The 20,351-nt window shown below is 49.6% G+C and overlaps 2 protein-coding genes across 6 annotated transcripts in view; both read left to right on the forward strand.

The window, feature by feature from the left end:
• Window positions 1–13,611, forward strand: part of LSS (lanosterol synthase) — a 35,656-nt gene extending 22,045 nt beyond the window's left edge. For 2 of the 3 annotated variants that reach the window (XM_082393633.1, XM_082393634.1), the window contains 5 exons: window positions 8,505–8,570; window positions 9,030–9,110; window positions 9,696–9,866; window positions 10,705–10,783; window positions 11,310–11,591. In XM_082393633.1, the coding sequence (XP_082249759.1) occupies window positions 8,505–8,570; window positions 9,030–9,110; window positions 9,696–9,866; window positions 10,705–10,783; window positions 11,310–11,441 (529 nt within the window). In that variant the 3' untranslated portion in view covers window positions 11,442–11,591. Of the gene's footprint in view, window positions 1–8,504; window positions 8,571–9,029; window positions 9,111–9,695; window positions 9,867–10,704; window positions 10,784–11,309 lie in introns of all 3 variants that reach the window. The other variant, XM_082393632.1, reaches the window with a different exon arrangement.
• SPATC1L (spermatogenesis and centriole associated 1 like) overlaps window positions 1–20,351 on the forward strand; it is a gene marked incomplete at its 5' end in the record, with an annotated part of 45,918 nt that overhangs the window by 5,901 nt on the left and 19,666 nt on the right. Inside the window, one exon of one of the 3 annotated variants that reach the window (XM_082393645.1) lies at window positions 8,505–8,570. In XM_082393645.1, the coding sequence (XP_082249771.1) occupies window positions 8,555–8,570 (16 nt within the window). Of the gene's footprint in view, window positions 1–8,504; window positions 8,571–13,692; window positions 15,042–18,861; window positions 19,064–20,351 lie in introns of those variants that run through there. The other 2 variants (XM_082393644.1, XM_082393646.1) reach the window with 2 other exon arrangements.

Here is a 20,351-nt window from a genome sequence, read left to right on the forward strand (position 1 = left end):
AGCTGCGGCGAGCAGGGGCCACTCTTCATCGCGGTGCGCGGGCCTCTTACCATCGCGGCCTCTCCTGTTGCAGAGCACAGGCTCCAGACGCGCAGGCTCAGCAATTGTGGCTCATGGGCCTAGCTGCTCCGCGGCATGTGGGATCCTCCCAGACCAGGGCTCGAACCCGTGTCCCCTGCATTGGCAGGCAGATTCTCAACCACTGCGCCACCAGGGAAGCCCCAGGCTTTCTTTTTAAATGTACACTTAAGTTTATATGTAAGTTTTGATGTATCATTCAGTTAAAAGCATTTTCTATTTCTATTGTAAGTTTTCTGGCCAATGAGTTATTTAGGAGCATGTTGCTTTATTTCCCAAAAAAAATTGGAGGAGTATCCAGTCATGTTTTTGCTGGTTTCCATCTGTTCTGGCAGGAGGTGCAGCCACCAGGGGGCACTGGCGGGCACTGTGTCTAGTAGGTAGGTTTATTCCTAGGTATTTTATTCTTTTTGTTGCAGTGGTAAATGGGAGTGTTTCCTTAATTTCTCTTTCAGATTTTTCATCATTAGTGTATAGGAATGCAAGAGATTTCTGTGCATTAATTTTGTATCCTGCAACTTTACCATAATCATTGATTAGCTCTAGTAGTTTTCTGGTGGCATTTTTAGGGTTCTCTATATATAATATCATGTCATCTGCAAACAGTGACAGTTTTACTTCTTTTCCAATTTGTATTCCTTTTATTTCTTTTTCTTCTCTGATTGCCGTGGCTAGGACTTCCAAAACTTGAGAAGAAAGTGTAATCTGCTGTTTTTGGATGGAATGTGCTATAAATATCAATTAAATCTATCTGATAATTTAATTATCAATTAAATCTATCAATTAAATCTATCAATTAAATCTATAAATATCAATTAAATCTAAGTGGGTCTCTTGTAGACAGCATATAGATGGGTCTTGTTTTTGTATCCATTCAGCAAGCCTGTGTCTTTTGGTTGGAGCATTTAATCCATTCACGTTTAAGGTAATTATCAATATGTTATGTTCCTATTACCATTTTCTTAATTGTTTTGGGTTTGTTTTTGTAGGTCCTTTTCTTCTCTTGTGTTTCCCACTTAGAGAAGTTCCTTTAGCATTTGCTGTAGAGCTGGTTTGGTGGTGCTGAATTCTCTTAGCTTTTGCTTGTCTGTAAAGCTTTTGATTTCTCCATCGAATCTGAATGAGATCCTTGCCGGGTAGAGTAATCTTGGTTGTAGGTTCTTCCCTTTCATCACTTTAAATATGTCATGCCACTCCGTTCTGGCTTGTAGAGTTTCTGCCAAGAAATCAGCTGTTAACTTTATGGGAGTTCCCATGTATGTTATTTGTCATTTTTCCCTTGCTGCTTTCAATAATTTTTCTTTGTCTTTAATTTTGGCCAATTTGATTACTATGTGTCTCGGCGTGTTTCTCCTTGGGTTTATCCTGTATGGGACTCTCTGTGCTTCCTGGACTTGGGTGGCTGTTTCCTTTCCCATGTTAGGGAAGTTTTCAACTGTAATCTCTTAGAATATTTTCTCAGGTCCTTTCTCTCTCTCTTCTCCTTCTGGGACCCCTATAGTGTGAATGTTGTTGCGTTTAACGTTGTCTCAGAGGTCTCTTAGGCTGTCTTCATTTCTTTTCATTCTTTTTTCTTTATTCTGTTCCGCAGTAGTGAATTCATTCTGTCTTCCAGGTCACTTATCTGTTCTTCTGCCTCAGTTATTCTGCTATTGATTCTTTCTAGTGTATTTTTCATTTCAATTATTGTATTGTTCATCTCTGTTTGTTCGTTCTTTAATTCTTGTAGGTCTTTGTTAAACATTTATTCCATCTTCTTGATCTTTGCCTCCATTCTTTTTCCGAGGTCCTGGATCATCTTCACTATCATTATTCTGAATTCTTTTTCTGGAAGGTTGCCTATCTCCTCTTCATTTAGTTGTTCTTCTGGGGTTTAGTCTTGTTCCTTCATCAGGTACATAGCCCTCTGCCTTTTCATATCATCTATCTTCCTGTGAACGTGGTTTTAGTTCCACAGGCTGCAGGATTGTAGTTCTTCTTGCTTCTGCTGTCTGCCCTCTCGGGGAGAAAGTTTTAAACTATGTAAATATTGTGTTTCTCATCAAACTTCTACCCATTAGTTTTAGCACCTGATGATGATTCTTGCTTGCATCAGTTATTCATATAACGATTGCAAAATTGTCATTCCTTTCATATGTATTAGTTGGTGTTCTATTAAGAGCTTTACTTTGCCCCTGTTTACTTATTTGCTTATTTGTTAGTGTGGACTCACAGATTCTTATGCTACTAATTTTTTTTCTTGTGTTAAAATACATGTAACATAAAATTTACTATCTTAGCCATTTTTACGTGTACAATCCAGTGGTGTTAAATACATTCACATTGTTGTGCAACCATCATCACCATCCATCCCCATAACTCTTTTCATCTTGTAAAACTGATACCCATTGAATAATAACTCCCATTTCCCCACTCTTCCCAGCCCCTGGCAACCACCATTCTATTTTCTGTCTCTATGATTTTGACTACTCTAAGTACCGTGTGTAAGTGGAATCATATAATATTTGTCTTTTTGTGTCTGGCTTATTTCGCTGAGAGTAATATCCTCAAGGTTCATGCACGTTATGGCAGGTATTATTAGTACTTCATTCCATTTAAAAGCTGAATAATATTCCACTCTATGGATGAACCACATTTTGCTTATCCGTTCATCTATGGTCGACACTTAGGTTGCTTCCACATTTTAGCCATTGTGAGTAATGCTACTGTGAATAGCATTTAAATCCCCTGAAAGTCACTTCAGCCAGAAGGGCAGGGGCTGGAACAGTTGGGGGCAGGTGCAGCAGCCGTGGCCTCCTGCCTCTCTGCCTACTCCTCTGTGATCAGAAGCATCATTCAGAACAGATTCCCAGTTTTTGGAGGATAGGGTCCTTTTTGCCCACCCTAGGTCCTGCAGAATGCTGCAGGGACACATGCACAGCTGCCTGCTGGGCCCTGGGGTGGGGAATGGGTAGCTGTTCCCGTGCTAAGAGCTGAGAGCAGTTTAACCCTCCAAACCTTCCCCTGGAAGTTGCAAGCCTTCAACAGTCTGCAGACTTCCAGAATAGTTACATCAGGCACATTCTGCCTGTGCAGTAGTTGTCCAGGTGGGACAGGGGTTCCCAGTGCTGCCTGTTCTGCCATCTTTCCAGGAGCCTCTTCAATTGATTTTGATATTGATCTTATAGCTAGACAATCTGCTAAACTTAAAAAAAATTAATACACTTTGTCTTATAGAGCAGTTTTAGGTTTACAGAAAGATGGCATAGGGAGTTCCTGTTTAGCCATTTTGCTCCCCCTCCCACCCCATTTCCCCTGTTATTAATATCTTGCATTAATTTGGTACTTTTTAAATACAATCGATGAGCCAATATTGATACATTATTATCATCCAAAGTCCATAGTTTACGTTCAGATTCACTCTTTGTGTTGTATGTTCCGTGGGTTTTGACAAATGTATACAACATGTGTCCATCATTACTCTATCATACAGAATAGTTTCACTGCTCTTAAAATCCTCCATGATCCGCCTATTCGTCCTCCCCCCTCACCGATCCCCTGGGAACCACTCCAGAATGTCATATAGTTAGAATCATACAGTCTGTAGCCTTTTCAGATTGGCTTCTTTCACTTAGTAATATGCATGTAAAGTTTCTTCATATCTTCATGTACCAGTTTGTTTATCCATTGCCTATTGAAGGACATCTTGGTTGCTTCCAAGTTTTAGCACTATGAATAAACCTGCTATAATTATTCCTGTGCAGGTTTTTGTGTGCACATGTTTTCAGCTCATTTGAGTAAATACCAAAGAGCATATGGTTGGCTCATATGGTAAGAGAATATTAGTTTTGTAAGAAACCGTCAAACTGTCTTCCAAAGTGGCTGCACCGTTCTGCATTCCCACCAGCAGTGATGAGAGTTCCTGTTGCTCCACATCCTCGTCAGCATTTGGTGCTGTCAGTGTTCCGGATTTTGGCCATTCTGATAGGTGTGTAGTGGTATCTCATTGTTTTAATTTGTGATTTCCTAATGACGTATAATGCTGAACATCTTTTCATGTATCTATTTGCCGTGTGTATATCTTTGGTGAGGTGTGTATTCAGATCTTTTGCACATTTAAAATTTGTGTTGTTGTCTTATTGTTGAGTTTTAGAAGTACCTTGTATATTTTAAATAGCAACCCTTTGTCAGCTATGTATTTTACAAAGATTTTCTCTCAGTCTGTGGCAAGCTCAGGTCTGGCTGCTCTCTGCTCAAGAGCCAATACTTGAGAGGCAAGTGTTGGTAGAAAGGAAAGGTTGCTTTAATCAGAAGGCTGGCAATGTGGGGAGGAGGTGGGCTCATGTCCCCTGAATCAACTCCAAAGATTCTGCTCAGCCCTGACAGATTTTAAAGGGGAAAAAGGGAAAGAATCTCAGTGAACCGTCAAGGCAGGAGGTCAAGCTCTGTGTCCTCTCCTCGTGTGCAGGCTGGCTGACTCCTCATGAGCTTTCTTCAGATGTCGTCTTGCCCACGCGGCCTGCCTGCAGGATTGCTAAGGAGGCTGCTGGGGGTAGACAGCTAGTCACTCTTTAACTGCTCAGTTCTTAATTCCTACTTCTTTTCGTCTAGGGAAAGGACCGACAGGTTAGGCAAGGCATGGTGTGCATTCAGTAGAGCGTGAGTCAGGAGTTAGGTTGAATGTCACCTAGTGACCTGATTTCTGTAAGGTTTGAGGGCAACAGAAATGGGCAAACAGGAAAGGGGCAGAAGAGCTCCTTACACTTTCATTCTGTCAACAATGTCTTCTGCAGAGCTGGAGTTTTTCATTTTAATGAAGTACAGCCTATCAGTGTTTTCTTTCATAGATTGTGATTGGAGTGTTATACCTAAGAAGCTATCACCAAACCCAAGGTCACCTAGAGTTTCTCCTATGTTTATGTTCTAGGAGTTTTATAGTCTTGTGTTTTACATGAAAACACAAAGTCTGTGATTCATTCTGAGTTAATTTTTGTGAAGGGTGTAAGGTCTGTACCTAGATATATTTATGTTTTATGTGATGTTCGGTGTTCTATTACCATTTGTCACAGAGACTCTCCTTTCTGCATTGGATTGCCTTTGCTCCTTTGCCAACGATTACTTGACTGTATTTGTGTGGGTCTGTTTCTGGGCTGTCTATTCTGCTCCACTGATCTATCTGTGTATTCTTTCACTGATACCACACAGTCCTGATGACCGTAGCTTTACAGTTAAGTGGGGTAGTGTCAGTCTTCCAACTTTATTTCCGTTAAATAGTGTGTTTTCTATTCTGGTTCTTTTGCCTCTGCATAAAACTTTGGAATCTGTTGATATCTATGAAATGATATGCTGAAATTTTGATTGAGATTGTGTTGCATATATAGATCAAGTTGGGAAGATCTTTTGATTCTTTATCATAATTTTATAGTTTCCCGCTTATAGATGTTGTATATATTTTTTTCGATTTATACCTAAGTATTTAAAATTTTTTTGGTGCTAACATAATTGGTATTGTGATTTTAATTTCAGAATCTAATTGTTCATTGCTGGTAGGAAAACAGTTGTCTTTTGTATATTAACCTTCTATCCTGCAACGTTGCTGTAATTGCTTAGTAGTTCCAGGAGTTTTTTGGTCGGTTCTTTGGGATTTTCTACATAGATAATCATGTAATCTGTGAACAAAGACAGTTTTATTTCTTCTTCCCCAATATGTATACCTTTTATTTCCTTGTCTTATCCTATTGCATTAGCTAGGACTTCCAGTATGAAGTTGAATACAAGTGGTGAGAGTAGACATTCTTGTTCCTGATTCAGCAGGAAAGCATCTAGTTTTTCTCACCATTAAGTATGATGTTAGCTGTGGGTTTTTTGTGGCTGCTCTTTATCCAGTTGAGGAACTTCCCCTCTGTTCCTAGTTTGCTGAAAGTTTTCTTTTTTTTTTTTTTTATCATGAATAGGTGTTAGATTTTGTCAAATATTTCTTCTACAGCTATTGATATAATCATGTGATTTTTTTTCTTCTTTAGAAAAGAAGTTGATTTGATAGATTGCATTTTTGAATGTTCAACCAGCCTTTCATACCTGGTATAGATCCCACTTGTTTGTGATATGTAATTCTTTTTATACATTTTTGGATTTGATTTGCTAATATTTTATTGAGGATTTTTTATATCTGTGCTACTGAAAGATATTTATCCCTAGCTTGCCTTTCTTATAATGTCTTTGTCTGTTTTTGGTATGCTGTCCTCATCGAATGAGTTAGGCAAAATTCCCTCTGTTTCTGTTCTTTGGAAGAGATTGTAGAGATGGTACAATTTCTTCCTTAGATGTTTGGTAGAATTCACCAGCGAATCCATCTGGGTAACTCTTTTTATTCTAATTAATTGCTTGTAGATTCTTTTGGGTTTCCTCTGTAGACAGTCATATCACTTGTAAATGACATATTTTTCCTTTCAATCCATAGGCCTATAGTTTATTTTCTTGTCTCATTGCCCTGGCTAAGACTTCAGTATTCTGCTTAGCAGAAGTGGTAATAGTGCCATCTTTGTCATATTTCCTGATTTTAAAGGGGAATGCTTCTAATATTTCTCCATTAAGAATGACATTTGGGAATTCCCTGGTGGTCCAGTGGTTAGGACTCCGCACTTCCACTGCAGGGGGCCTGGGTTCAGTCCCTGGTCAGGGAACTAAGGTCCCACAAGCTGTGTGATGTGGACGAAAAAAAAAAAAAGAATGACGTCTCTTGTAGGTTTTTGGTAATTATCCCTTTTCAGGTTAACAAAGCTCTTTTCTCTTCCTAGTTTGCTAAGTTGTTTTTTCTCTCTGTTGTGAATGGGTGTTGTATTTCAGCAAATGATTTTTCTGTCTCTATTGAGATGATTATACATTTATCTCCTTTATCTGTTAATGTTGTAGATAATTATTGTAGATTTTTCTAATGTTAAAACACCTTTGCATTTCTGGATAAACCTCACTTAGTATTGGTATATCTCTACTGTATGTAGTTTCCCAATATTTAGAGTTTTGCATCTGTGTCCATTAATGAACAGCCTGAAATTTTTACTTTACCATATCCCTCTTGTCTGGTTTGTTGAGAAGCTTAGGTTGAGTTCCCAGAATGAACTAGGGAAAGTGTTCCTTCCTCTTTCTATTTCCTAGGAGAGTTTGTGTAAGATTAGAATGATTGTTCTTGATAATTTGGTAGAATTCACTTACAAAATGTCTAGACTTGGAGTTTTTTTTCTGGGCAAAGTTTATGTTTTTTACGTATATCTTTAGTAGTTGTAGGACTATTCAGGCTCTTTATTCTTGAGGCAGTTTCAATACATTAATTTTCTGAGTAATTTGTACATATTGTCTAAGTTTTCAGATGTATTGCATGAGTTTTTCTTATTTTCTCTTCACTTTTTAATTTCCAGTAAAGCTATAGTCATACCGCTCTTTTTATTGCTAATGTTGTTTATTTGTACTTTCATTCTTTGTATTAACATGTCTTGCTGAGTTGGTGGCTCAAAACAGCTCACGTTTATCACCTCGCAGTTTCTGTGGGTCAGGAGTCCAGGCATGGCTGAGCTGGGCCCTCTGCTTTGGGGTTTCCCCGGGTTGCAGTCAGGATGCTGGCCAGGGCTGGGGCCTCACCTGAGCCTTGACTGAGGGTCTGCCCCAGGCGTGTGCGGTTGTTGGCAGGCTTCCATCCCTTGCAGATTGTCAACCTCAGGCCCCATTTCCTTGCTGACTGTTGGCTGGAGCCACCCTTAGTTTCCTGCCACGTGGGCTTCTGTATGGCGGCTCCAGGAGAGCCAGCAAGGGAGGGATCAGTAGAGCCAGGGAGTCTGTCTGCCAGCCAGGTGGGAGCTGGAAGCAGCGACCATCAACGGTGCAGGGATCAGCTGGCTACAAACAGGACACGAGGCTGCCGCTCGAGAGGGATGACACGGGCTGAGCACCTGGAGGCCAGTGAGCGTCATGGGGGGCGGATCACCCTAAAGGCTGTATTCGTACCTTCCCCTCTAGTCCTTTCAGAGAACCAGGTCTTCTTTGGAAGTACCAGTTAGACCTGTGATGGATCTTCTTTGTCCTCTGAATGTATCATTTTCTCTCTCATTTTTTGTTTATTTTAAAATTTTCGTTTATGTGATTTACTCAAGCCTGTGTCACTGACCTTGTTTTCGGTGGTATCGATCCTGTTTGTAGCTGCTTCTAATGTGGGTTCGTCCCTGAGGTTTTCCTCTCCTTAATTTCTTTTCACTGCCACTTTGCTCCCCTCCTGTAGCCTGTAATTGCTGCTTCTTTGACCTTGTATCTCCTCCCTGAACTGTTTGTTTTTACATATTTTTAAGGAAGACCATGCTCATTCTTTTGAGGCCGTAGAGTGGGGGCAATGGGGGTAGCAGGTAAGTTGCTGTTTTGCTGGAATGTTCATCGGGCATGTTCATCCTGCTGTGTTCCAGGGAGACCCTCGAGCGGGGCCTGCAGTTCTGTCGGCAGAAGCAGAGGCCTGATGGCTCCTGGGAAGGGTGAGTGATGCCTGTGGGTGCAGATGCGTGTGGGGTGCTTGTGCTGCCCCAGGGGTTTCTGGACGTGTTCCTGGTGGGCCTTGCTCCTTTATGAATGCGCAGCCTCCCCCGGTGGTGACCGCGCAGCGTGCTGCGAAGGCAGTGTGGTGAGGGCGCTGGAAGGGCGCCGTGGCCTGGTGGCTCCACCCCTCCTCTGTGTGAGGGCGCTGGAAGGGCGCCGTGGCCTGGTGGCTCCACCCCTCCTCTGTGTTTGGATCCGTTCTCATCTGGCTTTGGATCCAGCGCGTGGAGCCGCCCACGGAGGCCAGGTTGGGTAGGTCTGTCTTAGTGCTGAAGGCCTTGTGGATGCTTTTCCTGAAGATAGCCGCAGCCCCCCCGTGCACCCCCATGCTGGAGGGAGTCCCTGCCCCGCTGTGAACGAGGACTCAGGGGCCGGGCGCTGTCCCCTTCTTCCTCCAGCTCCTGGGGGGTGTGCTTCACCTACGGCACCTGCTTTGGGCTGGAAGCCTTCGCCTGCATGGGGCACACTTACTGCGATGGGTGAGTGTGGACATTCCCACCTTGGCGGGATGGGGGTCTTCTCAGCATGACACTCTGCTGGAGGCGTTTCTCCCTTTGTTGTTTGATTTGGGGGGTGTTCTTACATGTTTTTAAACAGTGAGATAAGATCAAGATTCCGGAAAATGTGTGAGCCACTGTGCCTCACTGCGCAGCCTCCCGGCTCGTGTGGGGGAGGGAAGCCACTGGCCCTCTGCCCTCCCCCAGCTCACCCGCCCGTACCCAAGCCCCACACCCAAGTAGGAGCAGGAGCGGCCCGAGGCCAGGATGCTGGCTGGGAGAAGGGAGGAGGCCTCGGGTCAGCTGTCTCCAGCTGCCTCCCTGAGGGCTGCTTTGCTGGCGGGCCACGTCTGGGAGGCCATCTGCAGATGCACAGCATCTCCCTTTACCTTCCAACGGCCCTGCGGTGCCGGCGCCTGTCCCCCTTCACGTCCCACGGTGGGGTGGGCCTGAGTGCGGAGGCCCACGCGGCCCTCTCCGTGACCCTGAGGGGCCTGGCCAGGGCGAGAAGGGGGGCAGGGACTTCGCCCGGCATGACGGTGTCTCGTGTCTTGCTGGTCTCTGCAGGGCTGCCTGTGCAGAGGTCTCCCAGGCCTGCGACTTCCTGCTGTCCCGACAGATGGCAGATGGAGGCTGGGGGGAGGACTTCGAGTCCTGTGAGCAGCGGCGCTACGTGCAGAGCGCCCGCTCCCAGATCCACAACACATGCTGGGCCCTGATGGGGCTGATGGCCGTCAGGTGGGGGCGACGAGGCCTGTCCCAGAGCCGCGGGGCTGGGCGAAGGAAGGGCGGTGAGCCGGCAGCCTGGGCGGGCACGGCAGCTGAGCTCCGAGTGCAGCAGTGGCAGGAGGCGAGGCCTGCGGGGCCCCCTCAACAGGCTCCCAGGGCAAGGTGGCAGGTCCTGCAAAGAGGCCACCGACAGGGACAGCCAGGGGAGCAGGGCCGTCAGCAGCGTGAGGTGTGACAGCACCTGCAGCTGCTCTGTGTCCGCAGCCGGCCCTAAGCCACACACGTGCCCAGGTGCATGCACACAGCACACCCACGCAAACATGTGCACACAGACGTGCACACGGCGTCCCAGCCTGTGCTGCCCTGTTGGGTTTGGGGCCACTGGGAAATCTCCCTAAAACCCCCTCAAAGGAAGGCCGGGTAGCGTGGGCAGGAGCGGGCAGGCTGAGCTCCGTCCTGAGCCATCGAGCCTTCTGGTGGCTCATCAGGCCGGGACGAGCAAGCTTAGCACATGTGGCTTCGGTGGCCCTCAGAGGGCCCTGAGGACCAGTGGCCGGGGGGACAGGAGAGCAGCACCTCATGGCAGGGACCGCTCGCCCGGCCACGCGTGGGCTGCCCTCCTGTCCGCTCGCCTCTGCCCTGGTGGCGTTTCCTGCTCCCTCGGGGTGTCTGGTGGGCCGACTGTTACCGGCGGGTCTGCAGTTCAGGTCTGTCTGTCATCGTGCAGCGTTTCACATCCTTGTCCCTGTGCTTGGCTGCGTGAGGGTGAGGACGCAGGTCTGTCCACAGCCGGAGGTGGACTCGTGCAGAGTGGGGGTGGGAGTGCTCAGTGCCCCTCTCCCTGCAGGCACCCTGACGTAGCGGCCCTGGAGAGGGGAGTCAGCTACCTGCTTGGGAAACAGCTGCCCAATGGCGACTGGCCCCAGGTACGAGTGGGCCCGCGCCTGGCCCCACGTCCTTCGTGGGCCCAGCGGGTGGGGTTTCACCTTGGGGATTTGAGAGTCACAAACACCACCGGTGAGTGGCCTGTGTTGGAAGCAGGTCTGTGATGGTGGCGGGTCCTGAAGGCCTGGGCCGTTTGCAGCTGAAGCACTGGCTTGGCGGCAGGGCTGGTGGTGTCGGGGAAGGAGCTGGCGGGGGAGAAGCCCACGGGCCAGGACACCCTTGGGCTGAGCCTGACAGCCCCTCACTCAGAAGGAAGTGTGGAAGGGCATGGGGTCACGAGGTCACATGAGGCTGACCCCGCCTTGGATGAGTCTGGGGTTGGTGGGGCTGCGAGGGGTTGGTGGCCCGGGCTGGAAGGTTTGTTGCAGGGCCTGGGGTCCGAGAGCTGGGGTGGTGGTCGGCCCGCCTGCTGAGGTCAGCCGGCCAGCCCTCCAGCCAGGGTCCCGGTTCAGGGAGCTGTCCAGCCCCCTGGTGGAGCCGTTGTGTTTATTCCCTGTGTCCTTTCAGGACAACATCGCTGGGGTCTTCAACAAGTCCTGTGCCATCAGCTACACGAGCTACAGAAACATCTTCCCCATCTGGGCCCTTGGGCGCTTCTCCCGCCTGCACCCCGAGAGCGCCCTGGCCGGCCACCCTTGAGAGCACGTCTGTGGGCACCTGGGGGGGGGGCTGGTCATGCGAGTTCCAGGCGAGGTTGGGGCATCTCAGAGGGGCCGAGGCAGCCCCCTCCCTGCCCGCTTCGGCGGGAGCGCTGAGCCTGGACCTGTGGCACGGGCAGGGCTGGTGCCTCCAGACCCGATTTTCAGCGTAGGGTTAGTTCTGAGAACAGTTGGTCGAGCTCGGGTGAGGGAAGGAACAGGATGAGCCATGAGGGCGGGTAAAGCACAGTGCGCTCCGTGGTACCCCCTGGCGTGGTACGTGTCCCCTCTGTGGGCGTGGGGCTGGGAGGGCTTTCCTGACCGGTGACTGAGTTCTCAGGAGCGGAGCAGCTGTGCCTCGTCCGCGTCCTGCCTTGGGCCCTGGAGGACTGGCTCTTCCTGTCTCTGTCTCTGGCTGAGGGATGGGACAGCCGCCCCGAACGGCCTGGCAGGAGAGACTGGGCCTCCCTGTTCACTGTGGCGGCTCAGGCTCGGCGAGGATCGGGGACCAGACGCTGCACGCTGGCCTGCCCCAGGTCTTGAGCTCGCCAGCGCCGCGTCATGGTTCAGCCAGCCTGTGGGGCGCCAGCATCGCTACCTCCAGAGGTTGTAGTCGTCTTGTGACAGATGGGAGGCCAAGCGTAAGGAAGGGTGAGGGGTTGTTAATGGCCACACAACAGTGGGGCCCTGATGTGTGTTGGGGACACCCGTCACCCCCCTTTGTGCTCTAAGGTGAAGGGAGGGTCAGATTTCCAGGGTGCTGCCTCTCAGGTGGTGAGCCTCTGAATTCCCCTCTGGCTTCTAAACCCGTCTGGCTTAACGTGCATGGGCTTGGGGCTCAGGATGGAAAATCCAAATCCTGGAATTGCCTCTGACCCACGAGGATGAGCAGGAGTGTGGCTGTGAGGGTCACTGAGAGCGTTGATGAGGGTCAAACCCAGGCCTGGTGTCGCCCCAGGAGCCCACCTGCTTCTCGTCCCCCCCAGGGCCTTCTCCGTCTGCTGTTCCTCTGTGCCTCTCCCTGTCTGACGGCAGCCCTGGCTGCCTGGTCCAGCGGACCGCCCTCCCTCTGACAGCCAGAGAGACGCCTGGATGCCCCCCTGCTCCCGCCATACCTGCCCAGACCCTTAGGGCTCTCTCCGAGGTTTCCACCACATGGCCTTGCTTCCGCAGCTCTCGTGGCCCCCGAGCGCTCTCCCTGACTCTGCCCGGGGCTCGCCTGCGTCCGGCCTTTGCCTGAGCTGCCCCCCACTGCCCTCCTGCCCCAGGTGGTGCTCTACCTGCTCTGAGCCCCGCAGGGCCTGGGCGCGTGTACGCCCTGGCAGGTCCTGCTGGCTCCACCGGCTGCCACACTGTGGAACGTAGCGGGTGTTCAGCTGGTGCTAGTTGGATGTCAGCACTTGCCCCAGACATTTTTAAACTAGGGTTTATTTTGCTGAGGAAGCTGCGCTGGGCCCCTTTGAGATCTGTCGTAGTTGCTCTTGCACCAGCAGCGCAGACGGTGATTTCCAACAGTCTGCTTCTTGCAGCGGTCACTGCCCAGCCATGATCAGATCACTGGACGAAACATAAAGCTTCCAGGAAAGAAATGAAAATCCACTGTTATACTGAAACATTTTTGAACGTCACCTATCTTACCAGCTACCTTAATACACAGACATTTGAGTCCCTTAGGCAGAGGCTTGTCGTGCATGTGTTTTGTTTCATCCTGGAAACCGTCATGGATTGGGGTCCCTTGTGCCCCACGTCAGACGCTGGACCACCACCCCTCAGTCTCAGGGAACAAGAGAAATTGTTCCCAGATAAGCAGGATACACCTCTAGTTATTTGAGGGGAAAATATTTGCCTCAACCTGATTAAAAGTCAGGTTCTGTACCCTGGGTGAATGATGAACATGTCTTGAATTCGAATTGTTTCATTCTTGGTTGTCAGGAGCAAATTCTGAGTGTTGTGCTGGGAACTTTTCTCTGGAGCCAGGGTAGCTCTTCTTGTTCAGCAGGATGTAAACTTCAGATCTGACCCTTTGAGGGATTCTCTAACTGGAAATGCTTAACTCAAAATGGAAACTTATCTCCAAGAAAATGCTTTCCTTACTGAACATAACCAATGTCGATACGTAGATTTAAATTTTATTCGGACAATAAAAATGTTTGAACAATTGATACAATCAACTGTTGCTTCCTCATTCTTCTCTCAGCAACTAATTATAGGTTAATTGGTCAGCTTGATTTATGTTCATCTCTCCCTCTGCAATATAAATTTTTATTTATAATTCCCTTCGTTTCAAAAAGAAATTAAGGTTAGAAACACAAGACAAGGGGACATGAAGGCAAGAAAGTTAGAGGGGAGTGGCAGGGATGTCACACATGAGGTACCCGCCAGGGGCTTGATTCACTTGCTGTCGTTGGCCTCCAAAGTCAGCGCTCAGCTTTCTCACTGATTGTGGGAAGGGGGCGTCTGGGCTGCGCCTCTCCACAAGGTGTCTGGTCACAGCAGAATTCACAAGAACCGCCCTCGCAAGTGGCAGCCGTAGGAAGCTGAAGACGCAGCTCTGAAGAGCTCAGTAAACTTACTAGGGGCACTGGGGCAGCATGTCTTGACCTTGGGCTCCCCTCAAAGACATGTGCCTGGCATTTTCACTTGGAATTTCTGGTGCTGTTTTAAAAACCCTCTTTCCTCGCTCAGGATTAGGGTGATAGCGATAACTTCAGAGTTACTTGTTTTCTTCAGGGAAAATAATTCAACCAATAGTTTCTACGTGATGACTATTATTGGTATGTGACTTCCAGCCTTCCTCCCAGGGCGGTGGTGCCCCAGGGGCCATTTGAGACCCATGCTGCACATGGTGGAGAACAGCTACTTTGGTGGCTTTAGGCAGCCGCTGATGCCTGTCCCACGGCCAGGCCTCTTGTGCAGGAAGCAGCGAGCCGGAGACCTCATGTTCCCTGGTGGCCCTGGTTCCTGGGAAGGTGGAGGAGCAGGGCTTGCCCTTGGGCCCTCTAGGCATAGGTGAGCGCTGAAGCGGCCTGACGGTGGCCAGAAGACTTAAAACATCAAACAGAGCTTCAACGGCCTGTTGGATGATACTGAGTGGTCCAATACGTGTCATCTGAGACCTAGAAAAGCGGGAGGGAGGGTGGAAGGCAGGCAGAAAAACATTGGAAGAAACCATGGCTGAAATTTTCCCTAACACAAGACGTGTAAGCCCACAGGTCCATGAACCTCAGCGACAGACCAAAAACCCCACCAAAACCCACTTTAAGGCTCATGATAATCTGATGAAAACCAAGGATGAATAAATCTTAAAAGCAAACGAAACAGGCACGTTATGTACTGGTGAGCAAAGACAAGGATGAGAAGCGACTTCTCATCAGGAACAGACATGCTGGAATGACATCTTCAAAGTGTTGAAACCTTAAATTCCATATTCAAAGAAAACAGAAATGAAAGCAGAGTGGACCTTTTCCAGACAAACCAACGCTGAAGGAATCATCCAGCAGCCTTGCCTTACGAGAAATGTTCATTTGTTTAGGTGTGGGAAAGAGATACCGTGTGGAAACTGATCTTCAGAGAATGAAGAGCACCAGGTGGGAAGTGTGTGGTAAGTATAGAAGCTTTCCCCCTTTGTCTAAAAGATTTTTTCTTTAACTTTTTTTTCTTTTAATTAATTAATTAATTAATTTTTGGCTGTGTTGGGTCTTCGTTGCTCCACGTGGGCTTTCTCTAGTTGTGGTGAGCGGGGGCTACTCTTTGTTGCGGTGCACAGGCTTCTCATTGCGGTGGCTTGTTGCGGAGCACATGCTCTAGGCGCACGGGCTTTGGTAGTTGTGGCACGTGGGCTCAGTAGTTGTGGCACACGGGCTTAGTTGTTCCGCAGCAGTGGGATCTTCCCGGAACAGGGCTCAAACCCATGTCCCCTGCATTGGCAGGCAGAGTCTTAACCACTGTGCCACCAGGGCAGTCCCTAAAATTAACTTTTAAAAGCAAAAATAATAATGGTGGTTTTAACATAAGAAGTAAAAGATATGACAACACAAAGGATGTTGAAGGAGGATGGAGGCTCCTACCTCGTGTATAAAGTGGTATGCTATGTAAAGGTAGACTGTGATAAGCAGAAGAAACCTACTGTAAACCCTAGAGGAAACCACTAAAAAAGAAAGAAGTACAGCTGGTAAACTAATAAAGGAGGTAAAATAACCCTCCTAAAATAAAAGAAGGTGAGAAAAAGAAGAACAAAGGACAGATGGGACAAATAGAAAACAAATAATATAATAGACTTAAACCCAACTCTTATGGACTGAATTGTGCCCCCCCACTCCAAATTCATATGATACTGCATCTGGAGATGGGGCCTTTAAGAAGATAATTAAGGTTAAATGAGGTCCTAAGGGTGGGTCCCTGATCCAGTAGAACTTGTGTCCTTGTAAGAGAGAGAGACACCAGGAACACACACACAGAGGAAAGACCACATGAGGACCCAGGGTGGGCGGTCGTCTGTACATGAGGAGAGAGGCCACAGGAGGGACCAGCCCTGCCAGTACCCTTGTCTTGGACTTCTAGCTTCCAGAACTGTAAGAAAATAAATGTTGTTTAAGCCACGCAGTCTGTGGTGGTTTGTTATGGCAGCCCTAGAAGACTAATACACCAACCATTTAAATAATTTTATTAACTGTAAAGGCCAAGCACTCTGGTTAAAAGGCAGAGACTTTAACCAGAGATTGTTAACATTGGATGAAAAAGCATGACCCATCAATGTTGTCCATAGAAATTTTTAGTATAAAGATACAGACAGGATTTTAGTGAAAGTTTAGAAAAATACATAACATAAAAACACAAATAAGAAAAAGTGCTATATTAATATCAGTACATTTCAGGAAAAGGAACAGTACCAGAAATAAAAAGACATTTACTAACAATAAAAATGTCAATTCATCAAGAAGGCATAGCAATCTTAAATGTATGGGCACCTAATAACAGAGCTTCAAAGTACACGAAGTAAAAACTGGTGGGACTAAAGAAAGAATTAGACAAATACACAATTGAAGTGGGAGACTGTAATACTTGTCTCAGCAACTGTAGACAAAACCTTCAACCAACTTGAGGAATTGGCATCTGTACAGCTCCCAGCATTCTTTCCTAGTGCTCATTCACTAAGATAGGCCATATGCTGGATCATGAGACAAGTCTCAAGAAATTCAAAAGGATTGAAACTGTACAGAGTGTACTGTGACCACTGTGGAGTTAAATTAGAAATCAGTGACAAAAAGACTTAGAAAATCCCAAATATTTGGAAATGAAACAATACACTTCTAAATCATCTATAGTAAAAAATAAAAGCACAAGGGGAATTAGAAAATATTTCAAGCTGAATGAAAATAAAAACATGACATCAAAATTTGTGGGATGTAGCTAAAGCAGTGCTTAGAGAAATGTTTACAGGCTTACATATTCATGCTGTAGATAAGGTTTAAAATCAATGATTTAAGTGTCCATCTTAAAAATCTTAAAACCAAAGTAAGTAGAAGGAAGGATATACCAGACAAAAGGGTAGAAGTCAAATGCTACAGAAAACATAAAAGAAGATCAGTGAAACCAAAAGTTGATGCTTTGAGAAAAGTAACAAGCCTCTAGTCTGACCAAGTAAGAAAGAAAACAACCTATATCGGGAATGCAAAAGGGTACCTCACTGTAGATCCTGCAGAAGTAAGTCGTCCAGCCTGCCCCCTAAGCCTGGCCACCCTTCTCCCTGGATCACATGGTTCCCACATGATCTGCTTTACATGCTCCTGCAAAAACCTGCTAACACTGTTTCTGCACTTTCACATTTGGTTTTCTGCCTCGGCTGGACCTATTTGTCCTCAGAGGCATGACACCTCAGAGAAGATAATAAGGAAATACGAGCTGTGTAATGCCAGTACTCCACAAGGTAGATGATGTGGACAAATTCCTCAAAAGACACGGTTGTTATCTAGATGGGCATGAGAAGAAATGGAAAATGTAAGTGATTTTATATCTATTTAAGAAATTGAATCAGAAACTAAAAGCTTTCCTGGAAGAAAACTTTAAGCTCACATGGCTTTGCTGGTGAATTTATCAACCATTTAAGAGAGAAATAGCAATGTAACACAACATCCAGAAAATGGAGGAGGGAACACTTTGCAACTCATTGTATAAGGTCAATATGACCTTGATAGCAAAACCAGACCAGGACATTACAAGAAAAGGAGATACAGATCAATTTCCCTCACGAACATAGAAAATACTTAAAATATTAGAAGTTGAATCCAGTGATGTGTTAGAAGGGAAGTGCATCATGATCAGAAACTGGCAGGATGTTCCCAGGTCCCTGGCTGGAGGGTACCACCTGGAGAGGGTTTTCTTGTGGGGGGAAAGAAATGGCACTGTAAATGCGAGGGGAGGGGCCGGTGGAGGGGAGCTCCTCACCCCCCCCGCCCTGTTCTCAGGAGGCTGGCGGGACATCTGCCCTGGGGCCTTCCTCAGTGGGCGCTGTCCACGTTCCCGCCGTCCTGTCAGCTCTGTCTCGGCATGCAGCCCTTCGCAGATCCCCCCCAAGACTGGGTGGGCGACGATACGCTAAGCTGTGAGTCTGGGGAGGCAGGGCTGCGTTCTGCCTGGAGGCTCCTCCCCCTCCCCCTGCCCTCGAGGCGTCGAGGCGTCGGCTGAAGGGGAGAGAAGACGCTGCTCCTCTTCTGGGCTGTGTCCTCAGGCGGAGACGCAGGCGACCCGGCTGCGGCCTTTGGAGCCAGGAGACAGTGCTGGGTTTGTGCGCCTCCCGGGTAGTTAGTGGGAGTGGGGGGTTCACGGAGGTCACCCTGACCAAGGACTGGAATCTGGCAGGACTCTGCATGTGGGTGGGTGGTCCGGACGGCCCTGGGCCCTGGCCAGGGCTCCTCAGGTCCGGTAATGGTCCGTGTCCCCGACACTCAGTGCTGGTGGTCTGTGTGGGGACACTGACGTGCCGCCCGGACCCTCTGGACCAGGGAAGTGTGGTCGGCAGGTGGCCTCCAACTGCCAGCCCCTCGAGCCCGCTGGAGCTGTGCGGGCCGCGGGGGCCGTTGGGGGGCTCCCCGGCCCGCCTTCCTTGCGTCCACGGCCTCCTCTCCCTCAGGGGTGCGGCCCAGAGCTCTGGCTGTTCCTGGGACATGCCAGAACATTCCTGTCTGGGCCTCGGCCTGCGCTGTTCCCTGCGCTGGGGTGTCCGTCCCGCGAGGCCGCAGGCGCCCCCTCCCCTCCGCTCCCTCGTGGCCGCGGGGCGCCGCTGCTTTAAGGGCGACATCACAAGGCTGCGGAAGGCCAGGCGTGTGGAACTCCGGGCTCCTGGTGTTTCTGGGGCGCCCCTGGGCTCCGGATTCCCACCTCCATGGGGCCACGGCCCGCACATGAGCCCTGAGGACACGGCCATGGCTGAGGGCAGCGAGCTGACGAACAGGCTCATGAGCGAGAACGCGGACCTCAAGAAGCCGGTGCGCCTCGTGAAGGAGAACCAGATGCTGAAGCGGCTGCTCAGTGAGAGCTGCCAGGAGAGCTGCGGGCGCGGGGGCTGCGGCCTGCTCATGCCCAAGGCGCCTGCCTGCCCCGAGGCCTGCTCCGCTGGCAGTGCAGGTGAGCCCGGGCCTGTGTCCTCAGGCGGGTCCGCAGCCGGGGCGGGAAGGGCGCCGGGGAGGTAGGACCTGCAGCGTCACGGGCAGGAGGTGAGGGAGGAGCCGTGAAGCAGCGCGCCCTGTGGGAGCCGCTCCGGAGGCCGCGGCGCTTTCTGTGGAATTAGTTGGCTGTGCTGTAAACGTTTTCACGCGTGGAGTATGATTTAGGGCGTGCTTGGAGCCCTGGCCTTGGCCTGAGTGGTCGGGATGTGGACGGTGGGCCCCTGACCGGGCAGCCTCCTTGTCCCCAAGGCGGCGATCACTCACTGCCCAGCAGGGCGGGCAGAGTCCACACCCCAGCCCTCGCCTCGGGGTGCCCGCGCCCGTGGACCCGCCTCTCTTGGGGTGAGCCGTTCGACTGGGCCTGAGATGTTTTCCTTTCCTTCTGGAAGCAGTTGAGCTGCTGCCAGTTCTGCAGCAGGATGCGCGGGCTGCTCCGGGGACCTCCGTTGTGGGGTCGCCTCCTGGAGTCCACCGCACGCCTGCTGCCACCCTGAGCAAGCAGACCCACGTGGAAGGTGGTGCCGTCACCCATCAGCCTCCTGCACGCAGCTTGTGGGCGCAGGGCCCCGTGAGCGAGTGTGTCCCCAGGGTGCAAGGGTCCCTCACGGCATCTCCACACCTTCAGCCTCAGGGGGCCTTGAGGAAGGAGCTCAGATAAGCAGGGGTTCCTCGTGGGGGGATGGAGGGTAAAGGAGGGGCAGCTGGAGAAACCTGGGGGCCCGTGTCCTGAGCTCCTGCCGGTGGTCAAGGCACACACTTGTCCCCGGGCACTTGCTGAGGAGGGGCTGGCCTCACGGTGCTGTGTCCCACATGTGACGCCTGCAGAGGGTCCGTGCCGCCTTCGCAGCCTACGAGGGACGCCTCGTGCACGGTGGCTCATGAGGCACTGGTCCCAAGGCCTCGTCTGCACTGGGGCAACTGTCAAGAGTCACCTGCCTTGTGCCGCTCTGTCACCCTTCATCCCAAGAATTGAGTTGTGCCAGGGCCTAGCCTCAGGGCTCAGAGCCATCCACGCGGTCAGCCGGGGACAGGCTCGCTGGGCCCTCCCTCACTCCCCGCCTCACCGGGCCGGAAGGGTGGGCTGCGGGCGAGGCGCAGGCCCTCGCTCAGGCTGGGCTGTTCCCCGTCACACTCCAAGTCGGCCCGGAGTCTCCGGGACCGTGGCCAGCACCCCGCCTGTGGGCAGGCCCAGATCCTGCCGGACAGCAGTCTTAGGAGGAGCCCCAGCCCCTGGCCAGCCCGCGGCC

Source organism: Balaenoptera borealis (assembly GCF_965194805.1).
Source record: "Balaenoptera borealis genome assembly, chromosome: 5".
Taxonomy (NCBI): domain Eukaryota; kingdom Metazoa; phylum Chordata; class Mammalia; order Artiodactyla; family Balaenopteridae; genus Balaenoptera; species Balaenoptera borealis.